This window comes from Manis pentadactyla, chromosome 16 (genome assembly GCF_030020395.1).
Source record: "Manis pentadactyla isolate mManPen7 chromosome 16, mManPen7.hap1, whole genome shotgun sequence".
In the NCBI taxonomy this organism is placed as follows: domain Eukaryota; kingdom Metazoa; phylum Chordata; class Mammalia; order Pholidota; family Manidae; genus Manis; species Manis pentadactyla.
The window spans coordinates 18,004,434-18,031,854 of record NC_080034.1 but is presented as its reverse complement, the minus strand read 5'-3'; the positions used below and the strand labels follow the sequence as shown (position 1 = coordinate 18,031,854).

General features: G+C 36.2%; 1 protein-coding gene across 4 annotated transcripts in view; it reads right to left on the bottom strand.

Moving 5' to 3' along the window:
• Positions 1–27,421, bottom strand: part of COL21A1 (collagen type XXI alpha 1 chain) — a 178,048-nt gene that overhangs the window by 16,957 nt on the left and 133,670 nt on the right. For all 4 annotated transcript variants that reach the window (XM_057494381.1, XM_057494380.1, XM_057494382.1 and 1 more), the window contains 3 exons: positions 12,740–12,784; positions 10,628–10,681; positions 8,897–8,950 (listed from right to left, as the gene is read on the bottom strand). In XM_057494381.1, the coding sequence (XP_057350364.1) occupies positions 8,897–8,950; positions 10,628–10,681; positions 12,740–12,784 (153 nt within the window). The remainder of the gene's footprint in view (positions 1–8,896; positions 8,951–10,627; positions 10,682–12,739; positions 12,785–27,421) is intronic.

Genomic DNA, 27,421 nt, shown 5'->3' with positions numbered 1-27,421 from the left:
AATTCTTGGTTGAGTTCCAACAGTATAGATCCAGTCAAATTTGTTGTTTTACTGTATGCACAGGCCAGCTTAGATATCTCCTTCATCATTCCCATGGCAAGTCCACGAACTGGTGGGATGAGTGCATCTATACCTGTGGCAGTGCGTGGATCTTTGTTGGGGTTTTTTTTTTGCTGATCATCTTCTGTCATGAGTCTTCCAGAGAGTGCTGATGTTGGAAGTTCTTTTTCATATCGTATCTTAGTTCATTTTCGGGGTAGCCAAATTAGGCTTTGATCCTCTGTATAAACACAAACAGACCCTTTGCCTACACTTTTATATGCCCTTTATATCATTGTGTAGAACTCATTGGAGGTCACCACACAGGAACTGCTTTTTTTTTTTTATCATTAATCTACACTTACATGACGAATACTTTGTTTACTAGGCTCTCCCCTATACCAGGTCCCCCCTATATACTCCTTTACAGTCACTGTCCATCAGCGTAGCAAACTGTTGTAGAATCACTACTTGTCTTCTCTGTGTTGTACAGCCCTCCCCTTTCTCCCACCCCGCTATGGATACTAATTTTAATACCCCTCTTTTTTCTGCCCCCCCCTTATCTCTCCCTACCCACCCATCCTCCCCAGTCCCTTTCCCTTGGTAACTGTTAGTCCATTCTTGAGTTCTGTGATTCTGTTGCTGTTTTGTTCCTTCAGTTTTTCCTTTGTTCTTATATTCCACAGATGAGTGAAATCATTTGGTATTTCTCTTTCTCTGCTTGGCTTGTTTCACTGAGCATAATACCCTCCAGCTCCATCCATGTTGCTGCAAATGGTTGGATTTGCCCTTTTCTTATGGCTGAGTAGTATTCCATTGTGTATATGTACCACATCTTCTTTATCCATTCGTCTATAGATGGACATTTAGGTTGCTTCCAATTCTTGGCTATTGTAAATAGTGCTGTGATAAACATAGGGGTACATTGGTCTTTCTCATACTTGATTGCTGCATTCTTAGGGTAAATTCCTAGGAGTGCAATTCCTGGGTCAAATGGTATGTCTGTGTTGAGCATTTTGATGTACCTCCATACTGCTTTCCACAATGGTTGAACAAGTTTACATTCCCACCAGCAGTGTAGGAGGGTTCCACTTTCTCCACAGCCTTGCCAACATTTGTTGTTGTTTGTCTTTTGGATGGCTGCCATCCTTACTGGTGTGGGGTGATACCTCATTGTAGTTTTAATTTGCATTTCTCTGATAATTAGCGATGTGGAGCATCTTTTCATGTGTCTGTTGGCCATCTGTATTTCTTTTTTGGAGAACCGTCTGTTCAGTTCCTTTGCCCATTTTTTAATTGGGTTATTTGTTTTTTGTTTGTTGAGGCATGTGAGCTCTTTATATATTCTGGACGTCAAGCCTTTATCGGACGTGTCATTTTCAAATATATTCTCCCATACTGTAGGGTTCCTTTTTGTTCTATTGATGGTGTCTTTTGCTGTACAAAAGCTTTTCAGTTTAATATAGTCCCACTTGTTCATTTTTGCTCTTGTTTTCCTTGCCCGGGGAGATATGTTCAAGAAGAGGCCACTCATGTTTATGTCTAAGAGGTTTTTGCCTATGTTTTCTTCCAAGAGTTTAATGGTCTCGTGACTTACATTCAGGTCTTTGATCCATTTTGAGTTTACTTTTGTATATGGGGTTAGACAATGGTCCAGTTTCATTCTCCTACATGTAGCTGTCCAGTTTTGCCAGCACCATCTGTTGAAGAGACTGTCATTTCGCCATTGTATGTCCATGGCTCCTTTATCAAATACTAATTGACCATATATGTCTGGGTTAATGTCTGGATTGTCTAGTCTGTTCCATTAGTCTGTGGCTCTGTTCTTGTGCCAGTACCAAATTGTCTTGATTACTATGGCTTTATAATAGAGCTTGAAGTTGGGGAGTGAGATCCCCCCTACTTTATTCTTCTTTCTCAGGATTGCTTTGGCTATTCGGGGTCTTTGGTGGTTCCATATGAATTTTTGAATTATTTGTTCCAGTTCCTTGAAGAATGTTGCTGGTAGTTTCATAGGGATTGCATCAAATCTGTATATTGCTTTGGGCAGGATGGCCATTTTGACGATATTAATTCTTCCTAGCCATGAGCATGGGATGCGTTTCCATCTGTTAGTGTCCCTTTTAATTTCTTTTAAGAGTGACTTATAGTTTTCAGAATATAAGTCTTTCACTTCTTTGGTTAGGTTTATTCCTAGGTATTTTATTTTTTTTGATGCAATTGTGAATGGAGTTGTTTTCCTGATTTCTCTTTCTGTTGGTTCATTGTTGGTGTATAGGAAAGCCACAGATTTCTGTGTGTTGATTTTGTATCCTGCAACTTTGCTGTATTCCAATATCAGTTCTAGTAGTTCTGGGGTGGAGTCTTTAGGGTTTTTTATGTACAGTATCATGTCATCTGCAAATAGTGACTGTTTAACTTCTTCTTTGCCAATCTGGATTCCCTGTATTTTTTTGTTTTGTCTGATTGCCGTGGCTAGGACCTCCAGTACTATGTTAAATAACAGTGGGGAGAGAGGGCATCCCTGTCTAGTTCCCAATCTCAGAGGAAAAGCTTTCAGCTCTTCTCGCTGTTCAATATAATGTTGGCTATGGGTTTATCATAGATGGCCTTTATTATGTTGAGGTACTTGCCCTCTATTCCCATTTTGCTGAGAGTTTTCATCATGAATGGATGTTGAACTTTGTCAAATGCTTTTTCAGCATCTATGGAGATGATCATGTGGTTTTGGTCTTTCTTTTTGTTGATGTGGTGGATGATGTTGATGGACTTTCGAATGTTGTACCATCCTTGCATCCCTGGGATGAATCCCACTTGGTCATGGTGTATGATCCTTTTGATGTATTTTTGAATTCGGTTTGCTAATATTTTGTTGAGTATTTTTGCATCTACGTTCATCAGGGATATTGGTCTGTAGTTTTCTTTTTTGGTGGTGTCTTTGCCTGGTTTTGGTATTAGGGTGATGTTAGCTTCATAGAATGAGTTTGGGAGTATGCACTCCTCCTCTATTTTTTGGAAAACTCTAAGGAGAATGGGTATTATGTCTTCCCTGTATGTCTGATAAAATTCCGAGGTAAATCCATCTGGCCCGGGGGTTTTGTTCTTTGGTAGTTTTTTGATTACCGCTTCAATTTTGTTGCTGGTAATTGGTCTGTTTAGATTTTCTGTTTCTTTCTGGGTCAATCGTGGAAGGTTGTATTTTTCTAGGAAGTTGTCCATTTCTCCTAGGTTTCCCAGCTTGTTAGCATATAGGTTTTCATAGTATTCTCTAATAATTCTTTGTATTTCTGTGGGGTCCATCGTGATTTTTCCTTTCTCCTTTCTGATACTGTTGATTTGTGTTGACTCTCTTTTTTTCTTAATAAGTCTGGCTAGAGGCTTATCTATTTTGTTTATTTTCTCAAAGAACCAGCTCTTGGTTTCATTGATTTTTGCTATTGTTTTATTCTTCTCAATTTTATTTATTTCTTCTCTGATCTTTATTATGTCCCTCCTTCTGCTGACCTTAGGCCTCATTTGTTCTTCTTTTCCAATTTCGATAATTGTGACATTAATCCATTCATTTGGGATTGTTCTTCCTTTTTTAAATATGCTTGGATTGCTATATACTTTCCTCTTAAGACTGCTTTTGCTGCGTCCCACAGAAGTTGGGGCTTAGTGTTGTTGTTGTCATTTGTTTCCATATATTGCTGGATCTCCATTTTGATTTGGTCGTTGATCCATTGATTATTTAGGAGCGTGTTGTTTAGCCTCCATGTGTTTGTGAGCCTTTTTGCTTTCTTTGAACAGTTTATTTCTAGTTTAATGCCTTTGTGGTCTAAAAAGTTGGTTGGTAGGATTTCAATCTTTTGGAATTTACTGAGGCTCTTTTTGTGTCCTAGTATGTGGTCTATTCTAGAGAATGTTCCATGTGCACTTGAGAAGAATGTGTATCCTGTTGCTTTTGGATGTAGAGTTCTGTAGATGTCTATTAGGTCCATCTGTTCTAGTGTGTTGTTCAGTGCCTCTGTGTCCTTACTTATTTTCTGTCTGGTGGATCTGTCCTTTGGAGTGAGTGGTGTGTTGAAGTCTCCTAGAATGAATGCATTGCATTCTATTTCCTCCTTTAGTTCTGTTAATATTTGTTTCAGGTATGTTGGTGCTCCTGTATTGGGTGCATATATATTTATAATGGTTATATCCTCTTGATGGACTGAGCCCTTTATCATTATGTAATGTCCTTCTTTGTCTTTTGTTACTTTCTTTATTTTGAAGTCTGTTTTGTCTGATACCAGAATTGCAACACCTGCTTTCTTCTCTCTGTTGTTTGCTTGAAATATCTTTTTCCATCCCTTGGCTTTAAGTCTGTGCGCGTCTTTGGGTTTGAGGTGAGTCTCCTGTAAGCAGCATATGGATGCATCTTGCTTTTTTATCCATTCTATTACTCTGTGTCTTTTGATTGGTGCATTCAGTCCATTTACATTTAGGGTGATTATTGAAAGGTATGAATTTATTGCCATTGCAGGCTTTAAGTCTGTGGTTACCAAAGGTTTAGGGTTAGCTTCTTTACTATCTTACTGTCTAACTTAACTCGCTTGTTGAGCTATTGTAAACACAGTCTGATGATTCTTTATTTCTCCCCCTTCTTATTCCTCCTCCTCCCTTCTTCATATGTTGGGTGTTTTGTTGTGTGCTCTTTTTAGGAGTGCTCCCATCTAGAGCAGTCCCTGTAGGATGCCCTGTAGAGGTGGTTTGTGGGAGGCAAATTCCCTCAACTTTTGCTTGTCTGGGAATTGTTTAATCCCTCCTTCATATTTAAATGATATTCGTGCTGGATACAGTAGTCTTGGTTCGAGGCCCTTCTGTTTCATTGCATTAAGTATATCATGCCATTCTCTTCTGGCCTGTAGGGTTTCTGTTGAGAAGTCTGATGATAGCCTGATGGGTTTTCCTTTGTAGGTAACCTTTTTTTTCTCTCTGGCTGCCTTTAATACTTTGTCCTTGTCTTTGATCTTTGCCATTTTAATTATTATGTGTCTTGGTGTTGCCCTCCTTGGATCCCTTGTCATGGGAGTTCTGTGTACCTCTGTGGTCTGAGAGGCCATTTCTTCCCCTAGTTTGGGGAAGTTTTCAGCAATTATTTCTTCAAAGACATTTTCTATCCCCTTTCTCTCTCTACTTCTTGTAGCCCTATAATGCGGATATTGTTCCATTTCGAAGGTCACTCAGCTCTCTTAGAATTCTTTCATTCCTGGAGATCCTTTTATTCTCTCTGCATCAGCTTCTCTGCGTTCCTGTTCTCTGTTTTCTAGTCCATTAATGGTCTCTTGCATCTCGTCCATTCTGTTTTGAAGTCCTTCCAGAGCTTGTTTTATTTCTGAATTCTCCTTCCTTAGTTCTTGCATATTTCTCTGCAAGTCCATCAGCATGGTTATGACTTTTGTTTTCAATTCTTTTTCAGGAAGACTGTTTAAATCTATCTCCCCAGATTCCTTCTCAGGGGAAGATGTAGCAGATGCCGAAGCTGTCTGGGTTAGTCTTGTCTGGATCATATTTTTTTGCCTTTTCATGTTGACAGGTGCTATTGACTGTCAGCTGGGAGGGCCAAAATTTTCACTTGCTACTGGCCTTTCTTTACTGGGACAACTGCGACCCCTAGTGGCTTGTGTTGGGTAATTGCGTGTAGAGTGGGTCTTTGTGTCTTGCCTGGCCGGAAGGGAGAAATTTCCCTTTCTGTGGGCGGAATTTGTCTCAGGCTGCTTCTCTGCTTTCGCAGCGCCCGGTGGGGTAATGGATGGGGGGGGGCAGCTTGACTGTTTGCCTCCGTGAGGGGTCTCAGAGCTGTTGCCCAGGGGATTAGTGCACCCGGTTTTCCCTGTAATTTCCAGCTGCTGTACTGTGACCTGGGTTGTTTCCGTCAGGCTGTTAAGTCCCTGTCCCTTTAAGACTTTCACAAAGCCCCCGCTTTTCTTTGTCACAGGGGCATCAGCTTCGGCACCCGCTCAGAGGTCTTACTGCCCTGTTCCCCCAGTATCCAGGGCCCCCGGGGCACGTACTGTGTCTGCGCTCTGGCCCAGATGGCTGGGGCTGGGTGTTCAGCAGTCCTGGGCTCCGTCTCCCTCCCGCTCTGCCTATTCTTCTCCCGCCGGGAGCTGGGGGGAGGGGCGCTCGGGTCCCGCCGGGCCGGGGCTTGTATCTCACCCCTTTCACCAGTTGCTGGGTTCTCTCTGGTGTAGCTGCAGTCTGGCCACTGTCCTGCGTCTTCTGGTCTCTCTTTTAGGGCTAGTTGTGTTTGTTGTATTTTCAAAAGTATATATGTTTTTGGGAGGAGATTCCCACTGTCCTACTCATGCTGCCATGTTGGCTCCGCCCCTTACTACACATTCTTACGCCATGTATTTTAACAGCATCCTACGAGTTGAGAATCTTCATCTTTGCGCTATTTTATTTCTCAAACTCACCTTCAGTATGCAATTGAAGGTAATATAATTGGTTCCAGATGTAGAGTGGTTTTTTTGAAGAAGTATGAATTATAAAATGTTTAGCTTGTGCTCTTTCTAAGGATTCAAGCAGTCCTTTCTAACAGAGAGAAACTTTGAGAGCAAGACCAAGTTGGCAAAGCAGAGAATGTAAGGTAAGAAAAGAGGACTGGATATAAAAAACAGAGACTACATGTGTTGAGTAATAAGGAGAGTCTGTCAAAGGTAGTCTGGTTTTCAAATATATTTGATACCTGAAATCACAACCTAGTCCATATCTGGCAAAAGTCCATAATTAAACAGAGAGGTGTAGCACCTGGAAGGGGGGCAGTGATAATCACCCAAAGTCAAGTTGGCTTCACTAATAAGTTAAGGCGACCAACTTCATTTTCAGTTCTGAAATTTTTCTAGGCTGCTTGTGTTAAGAAACATATGAATGTAATAGTTGGTCTTACTTAAAACATTGGCACATAACATTACTGAAACATGGAAGAGTGGTCTCTTAAAATTTCTAATATGACAAGCGATTAAGCTGAAACTCAGAGGTGACTAGACTTTGTTGAAAGTTACATGACTTGATTATGTTAATATGTCTTATTATCATTTAGATAATATTTTTAAAAACTGAAATATGGTATGGGAGACTTATCTATGGTTCAGCAGCTATTTTTAAAATGGTGGTATAAGCTAAATGAGAACTTTTTTAAAGATCTACCACAGAGTTTCAGCCTCATCCCTTTTCTGCTTAATATGACTTTTTTTCTCCCACTCTAAAACTTGCACCATTGATACTGAAAGTATAAATATTAGTTGACAAAACTGGCAGAGGTAAGCTAATATAAAGGTAAGCAAACTATGGCCTGCAAAGACTAAATAAAACATATTCATCTAGTCCTTTGCCGAAAAAGATTCCAACACCTGAGCTAATATACTACATGAAAGGAAGTGGAAATGTTTCACTGAAAAGACTGCATTAAAAAGGTACAATTTTAACATCTTAAATCTATTTTTGACAAAATAATTGCACAAGTACAAGATGAGGGAAACCAAATTTTATGGTAATTCATGAAAAAATAAACTCTGATGCTGGCAACATCCACTTGCCTCCCCAGCCATAGCAGCATAATCTACTCAAGTGGTGGCTGCCACAAATACATTGTTCTAGAATGTTCTATGGAAAATCCAAAAGAATTAACTGACCTCCAGTTCACTGTCAGGCCAAAAATGAGAAGTGGATAATTTTAAACAGCTGATGAAATCTTAGGCAGCATCCTTAAGTATTAGAGCATATAGAAAACCCTGGGAGAGTCCACTGTATCCCCAGTTATTTAAGGAATATAAGGCTATCTCCTTACAAAATGACCTGGAGAAATTATGGAGACTCTCCACATGGTTGGCCCAGTCACTCAAGAGTTGTCTACCATCTCCGTGGACACTTAATGCTGCCAGGACACCCAGTGCTCCAAGGACTCATAAGGACCCCCCACTGGTGAAAGGATAGCTACTTTTCCTTAATCACTGGGGGCTCCCATGACCCTTTATCCTATCTCTTTCTCTAAGTACCTTAGAAATGAAAAGTAGATTAAGTCATCTACTCATTTTGTATGCCTGGCTCTATTCTCCTGGGACAATGTCTACTTAAAATTGAATACTTTTAAAACAGCAATTCTATCACTTCCTTTCAGAAGGCTGTCCTAGAACCTACTCATTATGTAGTTGAGAATAGTTTCTTGAGTCTATCCATAATGTACTTGATTTGATCCTCTAATAAAACCAGAAAAAAAAATTCTCTTAGTGTGGTATCCCATACACATAGAAAATGGTCAAACCATGCTATTCAAACAGTTTCAATTCTACCTTGAGAATAACCTGACATTCTAAATATATTTTTCCAGTGTAGTTTATTTTTTTAAGTTTTAAAGTAAACATAACATGCTCTCTTACCCACAGTCCTAAGGGAGGGACTGCCTAATGAAACTCACTGCAAGGCATTTTGCAAATAAAAATTTCATATACATTTCATTAAATAAAAATACCAAGAAGAGGACTTGAAAGTTGGTAAAGTTATCCTCAGTCATAATGAATAACACTGGAGATTGGTGGGTTTGGCACCAACCCCACAGAACTCTGTAGAACATATTCCCCAGTGTACTCGGAGATGCCAATAAGGGAGGAGGGGACTGAGTACTGAGGAATTCTGGACTTTGATTTAAACCAGACCTGCGTTACATTAGCTTGTTTAATATGCTTAGTTTTTGCCTAAGATTTCATTCTAACAACTGATTGTTCATAGAATTAAAACCACATACAAAATAAAATCAGTATAGTTAAAACTTACTGATGTACATAGAGGTCATTTTTCACACGCTTCTCACTCTTATTAATTTTATTTTATTTACCTTAGATCCTGGTGTTCCAGGCTGACCAGGTAATCCATCACTTCCCATCAAACCCTACATTTTTAAGTGGGAATTTCAAGAGTAATTTAGAGAAGAGCATTATAAAATACTAAATCTATTTCCAAATTACATATTCTCATAACAATTAATCCACCAAAAAATAATGCACTATTTGAGAAAGTTGCCTACATACATCCAAATAAAGGATAATAAAGAATCAAACTATGCAGATAGCAGGAAGGCCAGCAAAACCCTGATAACTTGGTTGGTCATACAACCAACAAATAGCAACAATTACTGGGTGGCTAATATAAGACAGTGACAAACATTAATTGTTTTTCTGCATCATAATTTCTTTTGTCATGATGGCTAAGAATTAGGTTTCTTCATAGATATTATCTTTGCCAATTTTACTTACAATTTCTATTTTCTTGAACAATATTTTGGAAGTTACAACCTAATAATTCTCTGAATATGATCATCTCTCTTCAAGTTATAAAATAGCCATATTTTTAACTAACCATAAGATTCAAAATAAGACTATGATAACCATTCCAGCAACAAGGAACTGATTTAATTTAAATTCCACTCTCAATACCATTACATATATTAAAAACAAGTGCTTTCTCTTAAACATAGCAAAGAAAATGTGGTGAGCAAAAAAACATTCAATTACTGTCATCAGAAAACATAATCTCAATATGGCCACATTGAAAATACCATGTCATCACTACCATGCGCTTTGCTGCCAATTTAGGATGTTATTGCAACTATAAAATGTAAAACATACTAGTTTATTGTATAATGTATAGAACATTAAAAATGTTAAATATAGATATTCTTGAAGTTCAGTACCTTCATTTTCTGGAGGTTAACTTAGACACCAGTAAATAACCAAGTGTAATTTACTATTTCAATGAAAAAATAGCTTGGTAGTAATGGTGGAGGGTAGAGGAAGAATATTCCATTTCAAAGGGAAAATCTTCTACATCTCCCCAAAATTGAATTCATATCTAATAGACAATATTTTTTCCTATTTATTCTTACATGCAAATTCGCCAAATCTTTCAAAGCACTGGGTAAAACATTTGGTTTTTTAACTCCCATGATTAAATGAGAAGTCATAAATTATCAAACATGAAAGTGATCAGTTTTATTTAAAGAAAAAGCCATTATATAGGCAATTTGATTCATAGATTAACATCAACATCACTTCTAGCAATATACTTAGGAATTTCTTATGGAATCTTTACACACACAAAAGGAGTCTCATAATTTCTAATATCAAACTCACATGTAACGTTTCACTCCCAAAACTTCCAAACTGTTCACTTATTTAGGACCTTCCTATATTACCTCTTCTGAATATATGCTCTCTCATTAGAGTAATAAATTTGTAATTTTTTTAAATGAAAAAAGAATAACCATTGATTTTTTAGACATTTTCATGGCATTTGGGTATTTTGTTTGTGACAAATAGCTAGAATATTTGTTGTCTGGTTTGTCAACAGTAAGTCCCTGATCTTTCTTTGGGTGGCCAGTTTTCTGAGAATCTAAAGAAATCTGGACTTCTTTAGAAAAATGGACATAAATGTAATCTTTTTTAATAAAATAGATGGAATTTGTGGACCCCAAAAATATCATTGCTGGATGTGATCTCCAGAATAAAAACTCCTAATACGATGTAACAATATATCAAACTGATAATAAATAATAATGATATTAACATACAGGTATCCCTGGAGCTCCTTTTTTCCCTAGTGGTCCTGGAGGCCCAATCTCTCCCTAAAAATCAAATACAGGTCACATTTAACATTGTAAATTATTGATCCAGTTCCATAAATTTCCCACCAAACCATTATGAAATGAAAAATCAATACCAATGTACCCAGGGTGTCTGTCTTCCCTTCCTCTACTATAAGACAGGAGCAACCCAAGGTAGAAAAATCAAGAATCTAAAACCTTAAAGACCTGCGCCTAGGGTCTATGGATTACTGAGTCAAAGATCTTCATTAGGAAATCAAGAGGGACTCTGCCATTCTTTCAAAGGAAGACCTAGCCATTCACACAGGGTTGTTGAGGTGAGACAACCGGGGCTAAACAATCTTATTTGTCATAGTTGAAGAGTTATGAGAGTGAACACAAGTTAAGAAAAATGCAGGTACATAATAATATCATTTGGACTTCAATTTCTGGCATTGTTGCTGATCAGATGCTCCAAGGGATTCTCTGAATCCAGAACAAAAAGCCTTGGAAAGAGCAACCTCTGTGGGAGAGTGCTGATCATATTAAGAAACAGAAAAAGTCTTCAAAAAATCTCTTATTTTAATAAAATATACTATGGGTTGGGGCTATATTTTTCAGGATTTGGAACTGTGCCCAAAGCTTGCCAGAGATAGAGATGCAGGAGCCAAGAGGCCTCGAGGTGTCTGAACACATGCACAGCTCTTGGGAAGCTGACCGTGGTGCCAATCATGGGAAAAGGGCAGCAATATTTCATACCTATGATGACTCAGGACTCTCGAAGAGGGCTGAGAATATACTATACTCTGAATATGTATAGCATACAGTATAGAATATGCTATATACTCTGAAACAGCAGCCACAGCTACCAGCAGCAGGCAGCTCTTCAAGCCCCAGTTAGGCTCACAGGACTCCCACCAACTAAGACAAAGCAATGAGCTCAAAATCAACAATAAATGAAGAGGAGGCAGCAAGCCATAAGAACAAGAGTTAGCAGGAGTAACAACGATCTGCATATATTAGAATCGTGTTAGCAAAGGAATTGAAGACTACATATGAAACTTAATAAATCAAAAAATAGAATCATGAAAGAGTGTTAGGACTGAAAATAAAACAAGAGACTATAAAAAATAAAAAGCTGTCATTTAACATTTTAACTTTTGGAAATTAGAAACTTGATCGTTTAAAAATTTTTTTAAATCAGTTGATGGTTTCAACAGCAGATTAGACATAGTAAAGGAAAAAATAAGTCCCCCGGAAAATATATCCAAAAAATTCAACTAGAATATTAAGAATCAAGGATATAAAAAATAAAAGTTGTTTAGAGATGCAGAAGATAAAAATAGAAAGATTAAAATACATCTATCTAGAATTCCAGGAGGAGGGAACAGAGAGAATAGAATAGAATAGATGTAATAGAGAGATAATGGCTAAAATCTTCCAGAGTAATGGAAATAATTCCACAGATCCAGGAAGCAAAATGAATTTCCACCAGGATGAATAAAGAGAAATCCACATTTAGATACATTGTAGTGGGTTTTAAGAACACTAAAAACAAAATACCTTTATAGAATTCCAAAGGAAGGACAGATCATTTACAAAAAATGATACTTAGATCAGAGCAGATTTTTTCATAGTTATCAATGGAAGTCAGGAGACAATAAAAGATAACCCTCAATGTATTAAGAGAAAATAGCAACCTTGAGCTGTATACCCTACAAAACTACCTCAAAAGCAAGAGTAAAATATATTTGCAATTAAATAAAAACTGGAAGTTTATTACCAAGATGACTGTACTAAAGAAACTTCTAAAGATATAATTCAGTTAGTTCTAAAATTATCCCAAAAGGATGGGCTAACAGCACAAAACACAGAAGGTACCAAGTAAAAGCCTGTATATAAATTCACATTATCTGTATAAAATAAGAACAAAAAATAATTATGAGGGCAAAATAATAGCATCTGAAATTATGTCATATTTGAACAATTAACTGTTACCAAGAATGTGGTAAAATTGTATACTATATGAAGACACATCACCACATTACCCTGTTAATCGGCAGATCCAGGCCAAAGTCTTCAACTTTCATGAAAACTCACCTTTTGTCCCAGTAATCCTTGACTTCCAGGAAATCCTGGGATTCCCTAAAAAGAAAGAAAGGAGATTTTTAATTTAAAAAATTGTAGATGGTATCATTAGAGAATCATAGGTCATAACCGGATTTTTGGTAATGTTTTTTAAAAAGGCTTTCTAAAAGAGAAAATATGAAGATATTAACCTTAGTTCTTCTTTCAGACCAACAAAGTGATAAAACAAGGATATTTCGTTTGAACACATTTATGTTACTTACAATCAATAATGCAAGAAAACCTGTCAAATAATAGGAGCTCAGCTTCAGTACAACAGTTCCAAAGGCCTTCACCATCTCACAACCATAATTAAAAACTAATGAAACCAATCACCAATCAATTCCTCCAAACTGAATCCTGAACACCCAAGAATCTAACCTCTGATGGAAGATATGGCAATTTTCTCCCAATGATCCCTTGCTGACAAAATCGGGAAGAATATGAACACCACGGTTTGTGGAGAGACAAAAGGAGTCTGAATCTCTAGGTAAGATTCAGAGAAAATTAATGTTAATTTATAAATTTGAGAATAACAGGAGCACTTTTATTCATGGGAAAGCAGACCTATTATCAGTGATTCAATGCAATTATCAAAATGATCACTAATCACCCAAAACAAACAGTGCTGGTATAATTAATTTTCACTTATTCATTTTTCTTAGCTCTTTTCTTGATGACACTTCAGTTTAAATCATTAATATCAGTTGTTTTTGTATATTTGTATTGACTCGGACAGAAAAGGGAACTAGAAAGACAAGGAAATTGGGCCCTATCAGTATTTCTTTGAAAGCCCTCTGCATCCTCAGGGCTTTCAAAGGGCAGCAGTACATCTCAGGAAATCAGGGCCAGGGAGAGAGATGCCATTGCCAACGAGATCAGCACCTTCTGTTCTGGGGGGTCGCTACTGTTTTGATTTTCACATTTTGACTTTATTAATACAATACCAATCAATGTGTTAGCCACAATTATAGTGCGAGATACACATAGTTCCAATTTTAAATTCTAAACTTGAAACATAAAGTGGAAGTCAATTTGATTCTGTTTGGCTCAATTCAGTTTGCCACGGTGCTACAATCTTTGGAGAGAACAAAAGTTGTGAGCAATGACTTAACAAGGGGCTCAGTCGAGTTAAAAACATATAACCATACTAGAGAATAATATAAAACAATATAAAATTTTTAAGTATTATAAAATGAGCACAGTATACCCTATAAGCACTCTAAAACATAAAGCAGAAGTAATTGAATTATGAGTATAATAGAGTGATATGAACTGAAGCAGAAAATGCATATTCACAGTGCAATCAACTAAGATCAAGTTGTTAAAATAAAGGCCTCCATTTCAATAGACCATGATTTGGCATCAAACTATCTGTAACCAACTCTCATTCAAATACACACACACACAAACTCACTATACATTTAGATTAAGTTCTGAATTTAAATAAAGTGTCTGTCTATAAAATATTATCAGATGTAAAACGGCCATACATTGTTCTAAGCTGAAACTGGTGTAACTATGTGAATGCAGTGTCTCTTGGCCCCAGGAATTCCTAAAGGAGTCATGCAATTGCTCATGATGCTGTCAGACCTGAGAAGCGGAATTTCTTGCCGCACAGTCTTTTATTACTCAGGGTTCCGTCACTCCGCAAGTCCCTAGGCCAATTCACAATCTGCAATATTAGTAGGAATTAGAGATACCTGACTCGAGTCCTGTTTCTGGAGCCAATTGCCCTAGCAACAAGGCTATATTCTTACTCTGGGGGAAAAAGACAGAATTATCCCTAGGCGTCCCTGAGCAGCACACTGCCTCGACCCCCCAGGAATCCTTGAGGGCCCTGACCATTCATTCCCTGGACTGCATTCAACACCCTTTCATCTGAATAATTCTAAGAATGAGCTTGGTCTATATTAGGACATAGCCACAGATCTTACATTATTTCAACATATCAGATATTGAGAGTACTTTGAGGGGATTCCAGATTAGGAAAAAAAGAACCCTTTTCCTATTGTCTCTGTCTTAAGGTAGTAAAATATTAAAATACATTTCATTGATATGAAATGGAATCATAAGATTTTTTACGTCCAATTATACCAAGAATTATTTTGTATTTTATAAATACCATAGCAAAAAATATATAAAGCTATATAATACTAAAAAACAAAAAGTAAAACTGACTTACAAGAGCAATTCTTGACAAAACTAGAATAATACCATGAGCTTGCATGGGATAAAATTCTCATGCAATTCAGAGCTATATTAGTCTATAAAATTCCCCCAGATCATATTTTCCTGGGCTCCTATTTATTGAAATGTGCTAACCTTTTGTCGATTTTACATCAGCAGAAATAGTATTCAAAGCCATTTGAAATTTACCAGTTTCTTGATCAAAAAGTATTCAGTAACAATTACTTCATAGAGCAAATGTTTTTCCAAGCATACTATTTTATATTTCATTTTCAGCCTGTGTGGTTTTGGGTTCAGGCAACTGTGAAAATGTGTAAGTAAAGAGACAAGTATTTTATTTGGTAAGAGTAAAGGGATATATTTCTTCCACTTTTGTGATTTCAGTTTGGGCTTGAGGAAGAGCAGAAAGTCAATTGGAAAATCCTGCATACTGCTGTGGTGAAAGAATGTTGACATGAAAAAATGTTTCAGAAGCTTCTCTATAACCATTAAACAATTGCTATGCAACAAAAATGTCATTAAGAATAAAAATACAAAACTTACAATAAAGGGTTTGACCCCTACTTCCTAAAGAGCACTTTGCAATGGAGGAAATGTATCCATTATACATGACTTAGAAAATTAAAAATATCACTTTATACTTTCCCATATGCAATGAATGCACTTCCCTTGGCCCTCAAATTAGAGCATTTTGGATCAAATCTGCTTTTAAGTAATGTAATATTTTAAATGTACTATAAGCAAATCTAATCCATTAATGATGCTTTAAAATAAAAATTTTCAACTTTTCCACATAGTGGTAGAGAGATCTGACAGCATACAGGTACTAAAATATTAAAAGCACATTGTTTTTCTTCTATTATATCAAGAAGTGATTTATTCATTCCTAAATATTCAATGAAGAAAAACACATATGCTGTAAGTATAATTCTTACTAGCTACAAAGATTACAATGATTATGGACTCAGCTGATCAACTCCAGGCTGATGAGTTTTTAAAATGTGGAGTTTCAGTATCCCCATTTTATACACGGGACAGATAATAAAATCTACCTCATAGGATTGGTACGTTATCAGTTAATTCTCAAAAGTGTTTAGCTCAGTGCAGACACTCTAATGAACAAATCTTCACCACTGTCTTCACAGCTCCTCCCTGACTGTTGAACACTGTGAAGTACATAAGTCAATTCTCTTCCATGTCTCAAAATTTGTCCTCTTTCTCCATTTTGAGGATATCTTTTTTTGTCTTTCCACCTCGCCTTTCTCTACTCTCATCTCCAAATGTTTCCACTGTATCCAAGATAACTCTGGCAATCTAAGGCTTCCCGTTAGCAGGGTGCCAGCAAGGGTGCATTGCTCCTCATTTATGACCTTTGCCTTTTCACCTTTGGCTGACCTGGATTATAGAAAAATGCTACAATGATTTTTGCTTCTTGAACATTTTAAATATTGTCACTATTCTTTCAAAAATGTATGCCCAAAAGGATCAAATATATTTGCAGCTGAACCCCACAGTGTTTTTCAATCCTGTTTTAAAAATTCCACACTAACCGGCAGACCATTATGAAACACAAAAGATTACTTGGTGGTAAAGTAACTCCAAAGAGAAGTAACTCACAATCATAAGCTGCCAGACCTGAAAGAAACCAATACAGAAGTACTTACACTAAACCCTTAATAAGGAAATTACCAGTTTTACTACTCCCTTAAATCTTTAAGGGGGAAAAAAATAACCTAAGTAACATTAGACGAATATATTCTCCCTAGCCTACAGACCAGGACCCACATGGAACTGGACCCAAATTACTCAAAGACACATAATTTCAGTAGAAAAGGCTTTGGTAAGTATTTTTGGGCTACTCATATTTATATACAACAGAAAATGTCACAGTTTGACATAATAAGTTGCAGAGACCAGGGATATCTTGAGAAGGAAAAGCTATCTGGGGACTCTTGCAAATTGCTGCATTTTATTGGCATCTCTTCAGTACCTAAAAGCATCTTAACATTTTTCAAAGGACAAGAAGATATTCTAAACAATTTTACTATTGTAAGAGTATCATTTTTTCAGGACAAAACAAAAAGACAAATGTTTAGCAAATTACAACAACATACCTAAAAACCCAGAGGACGAGGAGGAGGGCAGGATTAAGAGACCTAGGCTCAGTTTCTGCAGTGCCACAGCCTGGGAAAGCCATGTAACCACCCTGAATCCCCAAATCTAGAAAAACAACCTGCCCCTTTATATCAGCGAGTAAAGTGAGGATCATGCATGTGAAATATATTATTGAGTTAAAAGGAACATAAAGATATACACATATCTAAACCTGGTAACTGATTGCATTTGAAAAACAAATTTCCAAAATAATAAAAATAATACCAGAGTTGTTCTAAAATGAGCTCTGATCTTCTGAAAACCTAAAAAATGTATACCATACTTTTTGGGTACATGGAATGTCACTGTGTAACTCAAAACAAACTGGTGAATTTCTCATTAAGAAGAAAACTGAAAATGGGTTTTTCAAAGACCTTCATAGCTGATTCATTGCTCAATAGAATTTATGCACCACTTTACAGAGAAGTCTGAAAACTGTATTTTTGAAATTTTATATATGATAGAAGTCACCATCAAAAATATTTTAAACCACCAAATCAAACTGAAGCTAGTTTCACGATGAAAACAAATTAATTTTTAACTTTAATTTACATGGTAAAAAGTAAATAATCCCTTATTTGAAAATTGCATCTAATTTATATTGTTATTTATAACCTCATATTTTAAAATACTAATATACTTTTACATCTAAATCATTGTATTATTTATTGTAACTCAGCCCATTATGAATTGTCTGTTTATATAATCTACCTCCATTTTTCTATTGAAAAATCTTAAGATTAGATAGATGAATAAGCATTCACTAAAGGAAAAAATTTAAAGGAAATTACATTAGTTTTCTATTGACACACGACAAATCACCAAACAGTGGCTTTAAACAGGTCTGTAGGACAGATGTAAAACGTGGGTCTCACTGGACTAAATTCAGGGTGGCAAGGATGCATACCTTTGTGGAGCCTCTAGAGAAATCTATTTCCTGTTCATTCTGGCTACTGGCAGAATTCAATTCTTTGCAGTTGATGGACCACAGTCACCACGTTTTCTAGCTGGCTGTAAACTGAGGGTCATTCTCAGCTTCTGGAGGTCACATGATCCTTGGCTCATGACCCCCTTCCTCCATGTTCAATGGCCAGTCATGTCTTTTCCAAGTCCAATCTTCTTGACCCATTCCTCATCCATCTTCTTTTACTTTTTATTACTTGTGATTAGATTGGGCACACCCAGATAATCCAGGATATTATCCCCATCTCAAGGTCATTAACATTAATGCCAAGTCCCTTTATCATGTAAGGTAACATATTCACAGCGTTTGGGGACTAGAATGTGGTATCTTTTTAGAGTGGAGAGTCATTATTTTGCCTGCCATAGAAATATTATCCAACATCAAAGGACCAGATAGTTTTTCTGTTTTTTAAACTTCTCCAAGACATTAAAAAGATGGAGATCAAACTCAGATTATGAGGCCATCATAATCCTAATAACAAAACCAGTCAAGGATAATACCTAAAAAGGAAATCTATAAACTGTTCAAATTTGTTAATAAAAATGGCTTTACTATAATGTAAGTCAGTCAAATTTAGCGGTGCCTTAGAACAAAGGAATAACATGATTATGCGGGACTTGTGTCAGGATGCAATGAGTGTTCAACATCAAGAAATATATCCATATATTATGTTAGGTTCATGGACATTACTATATTAACAGTTTAGAGGAAAAAAATACAAAATCATCTCAAAAGATACTAACAATGTATTCTGTGAAATTTATCATTCATTATTTATTAAAAATCCTTACTAATCTAGGACTAGAATGTTGTAAATCGGAATCTGAGTCAATTAGAAACTAACTGTAAACATCACATTTGGTGAGACACTAAACATTTCTGTCTAAAATCAGGAATAAACCATAGGCTATATTTTGAAGTAATAATTACTCTTACAGGAATACGTTCTTTCTAAAAAAGATTGCATAAGTATGTGGGACTATTTATAACATTTGTAGCGGAAGTTAGATAAAATACATTCAAGTTATAAATGAAATGAGATAGATTTTCTATTCTGATAACCAGGTATGGTAAAACATCCATAATATTGTGAAGCTAAATAAATGAATAATAAATCACTAGACATAATTTTTTATTTTAAAAATAGATATGTATTTTGCTTATGTATTTGTGTATGCAAGAAAAAGTTTGGAAAGAATCTCATTGAATGAGTAACAGTTACTACCTTTGGGGATAGGAATGGGATTTGGATAAGTGAAACATTTTCAAACTTATAACACAACTTCTATATTTTTTGCCTATTTAGGAGAAATTACATAAAATATATAATTACATACAAAAATTACATATTAATAAAATTAAAATGTACAGAAGTAATAAGTTGGGGTTCTTTATTTTTTTTGAGGTTTTTATATTTCAATAAATTCTACTCATATTTAGGTCATCCAAGAAATCTAGGTCACACACTGGTCTTTCAAAATTAAAAAGTAAAGATATTAACAGTTGTAGCTATCACTGGGTTAAAAAATGTAAAACAAGAAAAAAGTATCCTGCAAACTCAAAACATCAATTCTGGAAGGATCTTTACACAACTCACTGCCATGACCTCAAAGGGTAGCACATTTGTGTAGTTTTCAGGCCTGGGCAGGTTATTCTCACAGATAATTTTAAGGATATTCTGCTAGACAAAGGCACCTATATTTCTTAGGAAAGAACAGTACTGTGTTCAAGAAGCAGTTTCTTTGATAAAAAGAACTAGGAATTTGGCATTTGACAAGATTAGCCTTATCAGGGAGTATTACCCCATTTTTTTCCCCACAGTAATAGAAGGTAGCTTTTCTAAAATAAAATGTTAATACATCGGATAACATTATTTTATTTTTAAATACTATATACATCTTCAAAGTAAATTTCTCAGAAAATAGCCTAAATATGTCACGTGACATTGAGAATATAATAAAACAAGTACATTTAAATTAATGAATTCCTGTCTTTGTGAGGATATGTCTATCTTCACATGAAGTTTATTCTTGTTCAGTTGCATCCAGATGCCTCTTTGTCTTACAAGATAGATTTGTTTCTAAGACTTTGTCAAAAATTAATAAAGTATTTTAAATACACCAAGAGAACTGAATTTATCTGGAAACGTAATTTCATATTACCATTCATGGTAATATTAAAATTTATTTAGTAAGAGGAAGATATTAAGCACATATGGCCTAAAAGGATAAATGTCATTATTCCATTTCCCTTTACCAATGTCACTAAAACTAAATGTTCTCCTAGAGTAGGTAACTTTTGTCTTTTTACTACCTTTATATTCCTCTTTTTTCATCAACCTAAATCATAGCTTCTATAACACTATCAAACTTTATATCAGACCCACATATAGCAGCCAGAAAACACAGTTTCCAGGGTGTCAGCCTTTGATTCTGATTCATTAGGACTGGAGGCCCAGGAAACTGAATTTTAACAGCCATCTCTGGTGATTCTGATTAAGGCAATTCTACATCACAGTTAAGAGAAACAGTGCTCTATTAAAAATAAAAAAAGATTCTCTTGAAATTTATCTGTATTGGAGGTATTAAGCTAGAATAGTTATCAAGAGTTTTTATCTGATTTATGATTATCAAGTAAATTTCATATAATCCATTTTACACCTCTACTTAAAAATTATTACAGATGATTTTCCTACCAATCTATAACTCTTCATCTAAATTCTTAATACCTCACATTTCATGATTAACTATACTTATCTCTAATACCTTTTAAAAGTCTTAACCCACCACAGAATATATATATACTTTTGCACAGTATGTTTCTTGAGTGACTTTTTATTTTCCTAACTGGAGAATAAATGTTCCATCTATAATCACCTGGTACAATGTTGTACATTCTATGATTGCTCAACAAACATTAGCACCTAACTGTATGTCTCAATAAAAATCTGCAACAATTCTAAAGCTCTCTAGTAGTGGTTTCTTATGTTTTGTGAATAATCATTCCATTTTTTAAATATATTATCCATAAGTTCTTCCTATTTCACCTAAGTCCCATTAAGGCCTTCTTTTTATGTACACAGCAGAGAGAAAATTCTATCACAACAAAGAAATTATTCAGTTTTTAGAACCAATAAATCATCATTGGACTCCTCTGCCATGATTCAATTTTAATATTAGGTTATCAAATATTACTCTTTATACTTCAAATGCAAGAGAGATTTTTATTGAAAAAACCTAGCCCCTATGTTCTAACAAAACACTTAAAGTAAATTTATATCCTAATATCTTCTGCTGATAATTTCTACTGGATTACATTCAAAATGAACCATTAGAGTAGTACATGACTTCTGGAATGTATTCATAAATACTCATATTAACATAGTATTTTGTGAAAACATAACTTTTTTTTTCCTACAGCCCACAAAGTATGTATCTATGCCAACACTTCAAAACCACAATCTTTTAAATAACCAAAATTAAAACAGCAAAACAGCTAACTATGACTTAACTAGGCATATCTATTTCAAATAGTAGAACACCAATATTAAAATTTACAAAAATTATTTTTATAAACCATCTAAGTACCTAGAACTTTTGGCAATCACCTATTTTCTGATTATCAAAAATAAAAATGCATATTGAAATAAACAAAATAATTATTTTCAAGTGCTCTTTTTCTCAGATATTTCCCATCTGTGTTTTAACATCCCTTCAACACACCCAGAACATAAATGACATTCTGGTATGAATTCTTGGCAGCATTAAACATCTGTCTAGTGTTCAATGTAGTAAGTACACTCAAGTATTTTGAAAGTATTTCTTAAAACATAAAATGCAAGAGATCTTAAGAATGAAATAATCTAGTTACCAAAGTGCATACTACTGATCACATAAAAGATGTATCATATAAAAGACGCACTCATGAAAGTAGAATGAATATAAAATATTTTCATCTCTTCTGCTAAAATAGCTGTTTATATGGATCATGAACTCAGTACTAAAATAAGTGCCTTGAGTAACAATGTTTTGTTAATTCTGTGTTTTCATGCTTCAAAAATGGAGAATGCATTTGGACTAATTCAAGAATATCATATGAGTACCTTACTTCAAAGATTTTTAATGAAAAGTATGCAAAACTACCCTCACCCTTGTATGACTAAAGAACATAATTTTAAAGTCAAAGCCCTGAAAGCCTTCAAATCTAGACTCACTGTCCCGTGAAGTGTTTCTCTCACTCACTATTTTACTATTTTCAGAAGAGAGATGGATATAAACTATCACCATCACCAGTGAGATTACTGAGCCTATGTAAGCAACTACATAAGTAAGATTCTGTTTCCCAAAGGATATGTTATCCATTTTGAGAATTAATCATGTATCGTTTCATATGATTAATTGCATCTACTCCTCTTGTCATTTCAGGGTTCAATAGAGCTGTTATCAAATTATAAATAAATGAATAAAGAATAGGAAGATTCAAATAAGTATATTTTAATGCTTATTAATGGTCTTACAATGATCTTGTTTTAAAAGATTTCTTCAGAACAACAAAAATTATCAGTACTATAGGTACAGAGCCTCTAAATTTAAATGCACAATGTTGCTTTGTAAAATTCTTTAATGGTGGTCTGGTTTTACTATGCCAGTGAAACTATTTACAATAGGAAAGAATCAAACAGATCCATGATTAAACCTAGTAGGACTTTATTAACTAATTTGTCCAGATAATGGGTCAACATTTGCTTTGTGGTAAAGGAAAAAGATAAAATATTTCCACAGTCATTACAATGCCAAATGCCTTATTTGGGGAGACCAAAAAGTTGTAGATACTGCTTACGAATTTAGTTATTCCTGTAGATAAATCAGACATTTACATTACTTAACTTAGATAAAACTTACTTCAAAATGCATTCTAAAAGTTACTCTCAATCCAGTTTTAAAACATAACCTTAAAACTAGCAGGGGATTATTACAATAATAAATACAATTGAGCTTTCAAATTTTTGTGAATTGTTAAATGTTGCCTTCACACTAAGAAGTGACATGTGATATTTTTAACTGCAGAAAATCAGGTTAAGGTTGTTTCATCCAACACAGACCAAGGACAAGCCATTCCTGGTGCCTGAAAGAGGAGTGGGGAAAAAAATATTACAAATTTGTACAGAAGTCTTTAAAAAGCTTACCATACAATTGCAAATTAAAAAAGAACAAGGACAGAACTAGTGAGGTTTTTTCCCTCTTATGTTTCTTCTCAGTCTAAATTTAAAAGTCAAGTGAGTAAATAAAGACATTACTAGTGTAATAAAACATTACTAATGTAATAAAAGTGGATTATTCCATATGGGAAACCATAATAGCAGTTCAACATTAACTTTCCCCAAGAATTGTACGCATGTCTTTGGCCTATATGCATAAAACTGACATGTCAAATAATCAACCACAGAAAAAGTGATTAAACAAAAGACCTACTTGTCTTTTAAGTAAATGAGGACTTGGACCAGCTGAGCAGTTAACTTTACACCATCAAGACTAGCATAACATGAGGTTTAAAAGAATTCAAAAGGCATGAGGAAAGGAAACAACAAAGCTTCTATGAGTCAATGTCCTCAAGTATAGCTCAGCGATCTCTACGCCTTCATTCCTGGGAAAGCGATACTGCCAACATTTCTATAAAAAGGCTTAAGACATCCTTAAGTAAGAATCATGTGCTCACCTCCATCTGTGGAGAAAGCGTGCATCCTTTCTCTCATCCTCATGGAGCTCCAGGGATCTCGGCTCAAACTGTGGAACCCAAGCCCTGCCTACAAATCCACCAGGAGCCCTCGGGCCCCCTGGGCGCAGTGGGCCTGGCTGGTGAGCAGACAACTAGCAAGAGAATGGTTCACACTGCCTGAGGAAGAATGTTACACTACATAAAAATACATCAGGATGGAGCACCGGGACAAGAACAGCTAAGAAAAGCAGCAGTGGAGACATGGATCCTTCAGGTAGTTTAGTGAGTAAGCATTCTCCAAAGAAAGGAAGCTGGTCAACATGATAACTTGGTCAAAAAGCTGACTTGGTAAAAGCTGAATCTTTCCAGTTATCTTTTTTCAACTACTGGTAAATTTGGTATGCTGCTGTCCCTATATTGCTCTGTCCCACATCCACCTAACTTTCCAAGAGAAATTCAGAGGGGTTTTGTAAAAAGTTAGGAAAACACACTTCCAAAAATTGAAGATTCCTTGAAACAATCTGACTGTTCTTCATCCCTTGGCACAAAAATGAATATGCAGTCTGACAAGTTTAACATGTTTTAAAAGAAAGAAACATTATAAAACAGGCCTTGATTTTGTTTTTTACAATGTATTACAAAAGAAACAACAGCGTGCTTCACGGGAGGGCAATAAATAAAATACAACAAGCAAAAAAGGAACATGGCAGACATCAAAAACCAACCTGGGGAGAAAAATAAGCAAAATAACTGAAACATGATTAAATCATATAGTTACCATGTCGATTCTTATGTATATTCATATAGTATTACGTTTTTAAACTATGGTTTATATACATAATACATTAAGTATCAGACATTTAAATTTGCAACTTTGCAATATAAATAGTAGAGAGAGGACTTATGGGCTAAAAGTTACCAAATAGAACAACATGAGAATGTAGAAAAGTGAGATGTCGATAAAATACATTTATAAAAACACAGCAGAGGTGGAGCCAAGATAGCAGCATGAGTAGAGCAGCGGAAATCTCCTCTCAAAACCACATACATTTATGAAAATATAACAAAGACAACTCTTCCTAGAATAGAGACCAGAGGACACAGGACAATATCCAGACCACATCCGCACCTGAGAGAACCCAGCGAAGGGGGTAAGATACAAGCCCCGGCCCCGCGGGAGGCGAGCGCCCCTCCCCCCAGCTCCCGGCGGGAGAAGAGCAGGCAGAGCGGGAGGGAGACGGAGCCCAGGGCTGCCAAACACCCAGCCCCCGCCATCCGGGCCAGAGGGCAGACACAGTGCGTGCCCAGGGGGCCCTGGATGCTAGGGAAACAGGGCAGCAGGACCGGTGAGAGGGACCCTGAGGCCAGTGCCCGAGGACAAAGAAAAGCGAGCAGCTTTTTTTTTTTTAATTGTTTATTTAATTTTTTAACGAGTGCTTTTTGGAAGTCTTAAAGAGACAGGGACCCCGAAACCGGATGGAAACGTCCCGGGACACTTAGTACAGCAGCAAAGAATCTGGAGATCTCTGGGCCCTCTAACCCCCTGGGCTGCAAGGAGCATGGAGGACCCTCACTGAGATAAACAGCCTCCCGGCAGCTCCCCCTCCAACGCAACTCCACCACTTTGGAGAAGCTGACCGAGCCAGGCCACGCCCACAGCAACAGCGGAGATTAACTCCATAGCAGCCGGGCAGGAAGCAGAAACCCTGTCAGTGCGCAGCTGCCCAGCACAAGCCACTAGAGGTCGCTGTTCTCCCAGGAGAGGAGGGCCACAAACCAACAAGAAGGAAAGTTCTTCCAGCCGTCACTCGTCCCAGCTCTGCAAACTATTTCTATCACCATGAAAAGGCAAAATTACAGGCAAACCAAGATCACAGAGACAACACCAGAGAAGGAGACAGACCTAACTAGTCTTCCTCAAAAAGAATTCAAAATAAAATCATAAACATGCTGACAGAGATGCAGAGAAATATACAAGAGCAATGGGATGAAGTCCAGAGGGAGATTACAGAAATGAAGCAAAATCTGGAAGGATTTATAAGCAGAATGGATAAGATGTAAGAGGCAATTGATGGAATAGAAACCAGAGAACAGGAATGCATACAAGCTGACACACAGAGAGATAAAAGGATCTCCAGGAATGAAACAATATTAAGAGAACTGTGTGACAAATCCAAAAGGAACAAAATCCGTATTATAGGGGTACTAGAAGAAGAAGAGAGAGAAAAAGGGATAGAAAGTGTCTTTGAAGAAATAATTGCTGAAAACTTCCCCAAACTAGGGGAGGAAATAATCGAACAGACCACGGAAATACACAGAACTCCCAACAGAAAGGACCCAAGGAGGACAACACCAAGACACATAATAATTAAAATGGCGAAGACCAAGGACAAGGAAAGAGTTTTAAAGGCAGCTAGAGAGAAGAAGGTCACCTATAAAGGAAAACCCATCAGGCTATCATCAGACTTCTCGACAGAAACCTTACAGGCCAGAAGAGAATGGCATGATATATTTAATGCAATGAAACAGAAGGGCCTTGAACCAAGGATACTGTAGCCAGCACGATTATCATTTAAATATGATGGAGGGATTAAACAATTCCCAGACAAGCAAAAGTTGAGGGAATTTGCCTCCCACAAACCACCTCCACAGGGTATTTTAGAGGGATGTTCTAGATGGGAGCACTCCTAAAACTAAACAGATGTCACCAGAGAAAATAAAATCACAGCAAAGAAAGCAGACCAACCAAATACTAAATAAAGGCAAAAAGAATAAAATCAACTAGCCACTAAAAGCAGTTAGAGAAAACATGAAAGAGCAAAGAATAAAACAACCAACATATAAAGAATGGAGGAGGAGGAATAAGAAGGGAGAGAAGAAAAGAATCTCCAGACAGTGTATATAACAGCTCAATAAGCGAGCTAAGTTAGGCAGTAAGATACTAAAGAGGCTAACCTTCAACCTTTGGTAGCCATGAATCTATAGCCTGTAATGGCAATAAGTACATATCTTTCAATAGTCACCCTAAATGTAAATGGACTGAATGCACCAATCAAAAGACACAGAGTAATAGAATTGATAAAAAAGCAAGACACATCGATATGCTGCTTACAAGAGACTCACCTCAAACCCAAAGACATGAACAGACTAAAAGTCAAGGGATGGAAAAACATATTTCAGGCAAACAACAGAGAGAAGAAAGCAGGGGTTGTAGTACTCATATCAGACAAAATAGACTTCAAAAGAAAGAAAGTAACAAGAGATAAAGAAGGACATTACATAATGATAAAGGGCTCAGTCCAACAAGAGGATATAACCATTCTATATATATATATGCACCCAACACAGGAGCACCAGCATATGTGAAACAAATACTAACAGAACTAAAGGGGGAAATAGACTGCAATGCATTTATTTTAGGAGACTTCAACACACCACTTACCCCAAAGGATAGATTCACCGGGCAGAAAATAAGTAAGGACACGGAGGCACTGAACAAAACAATAGAACAGATGGACCTAATAGACATCTATAGAACTCTACATCCAAAAGCAACAGGATATACATTCTTCTTAAGTGCACATGGAACATTCTCCAGAATAGACCACATACTAGCTCACAAAAAGAGCCTC